The sequence below is a fragment of the Frieseomelitta varia genome, unplaced genomic scaffold, assembly GCF_011392965.1.
Source record: "Frieseomelitta varia isolate USP_RPSP 00005682 unplaced genomic scaffold, Fvar_1.2 scaffold_477, whole genome shotgun sequence".
Taxonomy (NCBI): Eukaryota; Metazoa; Arthropoda; class Insecta; order Hymenoptera; family Apidae; genus Frieseomelitta; species Frieseomelitta varia.
In genome coordinates, this window is record NW_025110231.1 from 28,195 (window position 1) to 29,353 (window position 1,159).

Sequence of the window (1,159 nt, forward strand, 5' to 3'; positions counted from 1 at the left end):
GGTAATCAACTGCCGCGGACTCGCGTATTAATAAGCGTGTCGGTCGCCGATCGGAACGATATTGCGCCCCGAAACGTAGAAAAAGGTTTACACGCGGCTATTTGCGCAGAGCTCGGTATAAAACTGACGTCGCCGGTGATTTGCTACGAAATACACATCGAACCTTTCACGGTGTCGTGTCAGTAGCTCGTTCCAAGTATTCCAATTATTTCGCATGGAAATGTTCGAACCAGTGCTCGAGACGTTTGGCACAGACGGTGGCGAGTATCCTGACAGGAAGTCGACAAAGAGCAGAGAGAAGTTGGCACAAACATCGTCGTCGTCGTCGTCGTCGTCGTCCAGGTACGAACGGAGAGCCAGTCAGTCGCAGTATTTGGGACAAGGTCAGAAGGTTCTGCGCTCCACGGCAGCTTCAAGACGCTGCGAGACCGCTTTGCGCAGAGAGCCTGTGTACGCTGCACTTTCACTTTGCCTCCGTGACTACCGCGTGCTGCACATCGGCGGATTGCCACTTCGCGGGACGATACACTCTGCCTTTTCCGTTTCAGCCTCGAAACCGGCTGCATTCCCAACGCGTCCTCCGCGTTCTTCCATTTTATTTTGTCGGTATTTTTAATTTCTATAGTTTGCTACTTTCCTGTTTGCTCTTCCCCTATTTGCTCTGTTTCATTACTCCGACTCGTTTCGTACTTGCGCGCTGTCTATATATATATATATATATATATATATTTTTTTAATTGTCCGTTTCGTCTGTTTCGCTTTATAGAATATTTCATATTCCGCCGGTTTTAATTTTTCTTTCCTCTCTTTTCATTTCCACGTGCTTCGATTTTATGGGATACATCGTTTTCATCGGTTCGCGGCTGATTCCTAGATTCCAAAAGAGCCGAGCGTAGCCTAAATTTAGGTGGAGAAGAAGATTCTGATAAGAGGAAGGGGGAGGGGGGGGGGACGAGATGGCCGATAGCAGGCGCAAAAGTTTCGCCCCGGCGATTTGCAAAACGAGGCCGTTCACGGTTATTTGTAAACCGGCGGATAACGTAAGCGGTGGCATGCATTCGCATGTAAATTGCAGGCGACACGCCGCAAAGGCCGGACAACGACACTTGGACGAAACGCGGTGACGCGTGGTTCGATGCAACTTTTTTTTTTTTTTTTT

The 1,159-nt window shown here is 48.7% G+C and overlaps 1 protein-coding gene across 1 annotated transcript in view; it reads left to right on the forward strand.

Moving 5' to 3' along the window:
- Nucleotides 1-220: 220 nt before the first annotated feature.
- The window catches only part of LOC122532846, a 16,078-nt gene continuing 15,139 nt past the window's right edge, over nucleotides 221-1,159 (forward strand). The window contains exon 1 of the mRNA XM_043661961.1: nucleotides 221-383. Coding sequence (XP_043517896.1) covers nucleotides 221-383 — 163 coding nt within the window. The remainder of the gene's footprint in view (nucleotides 384-1,159) is intronic.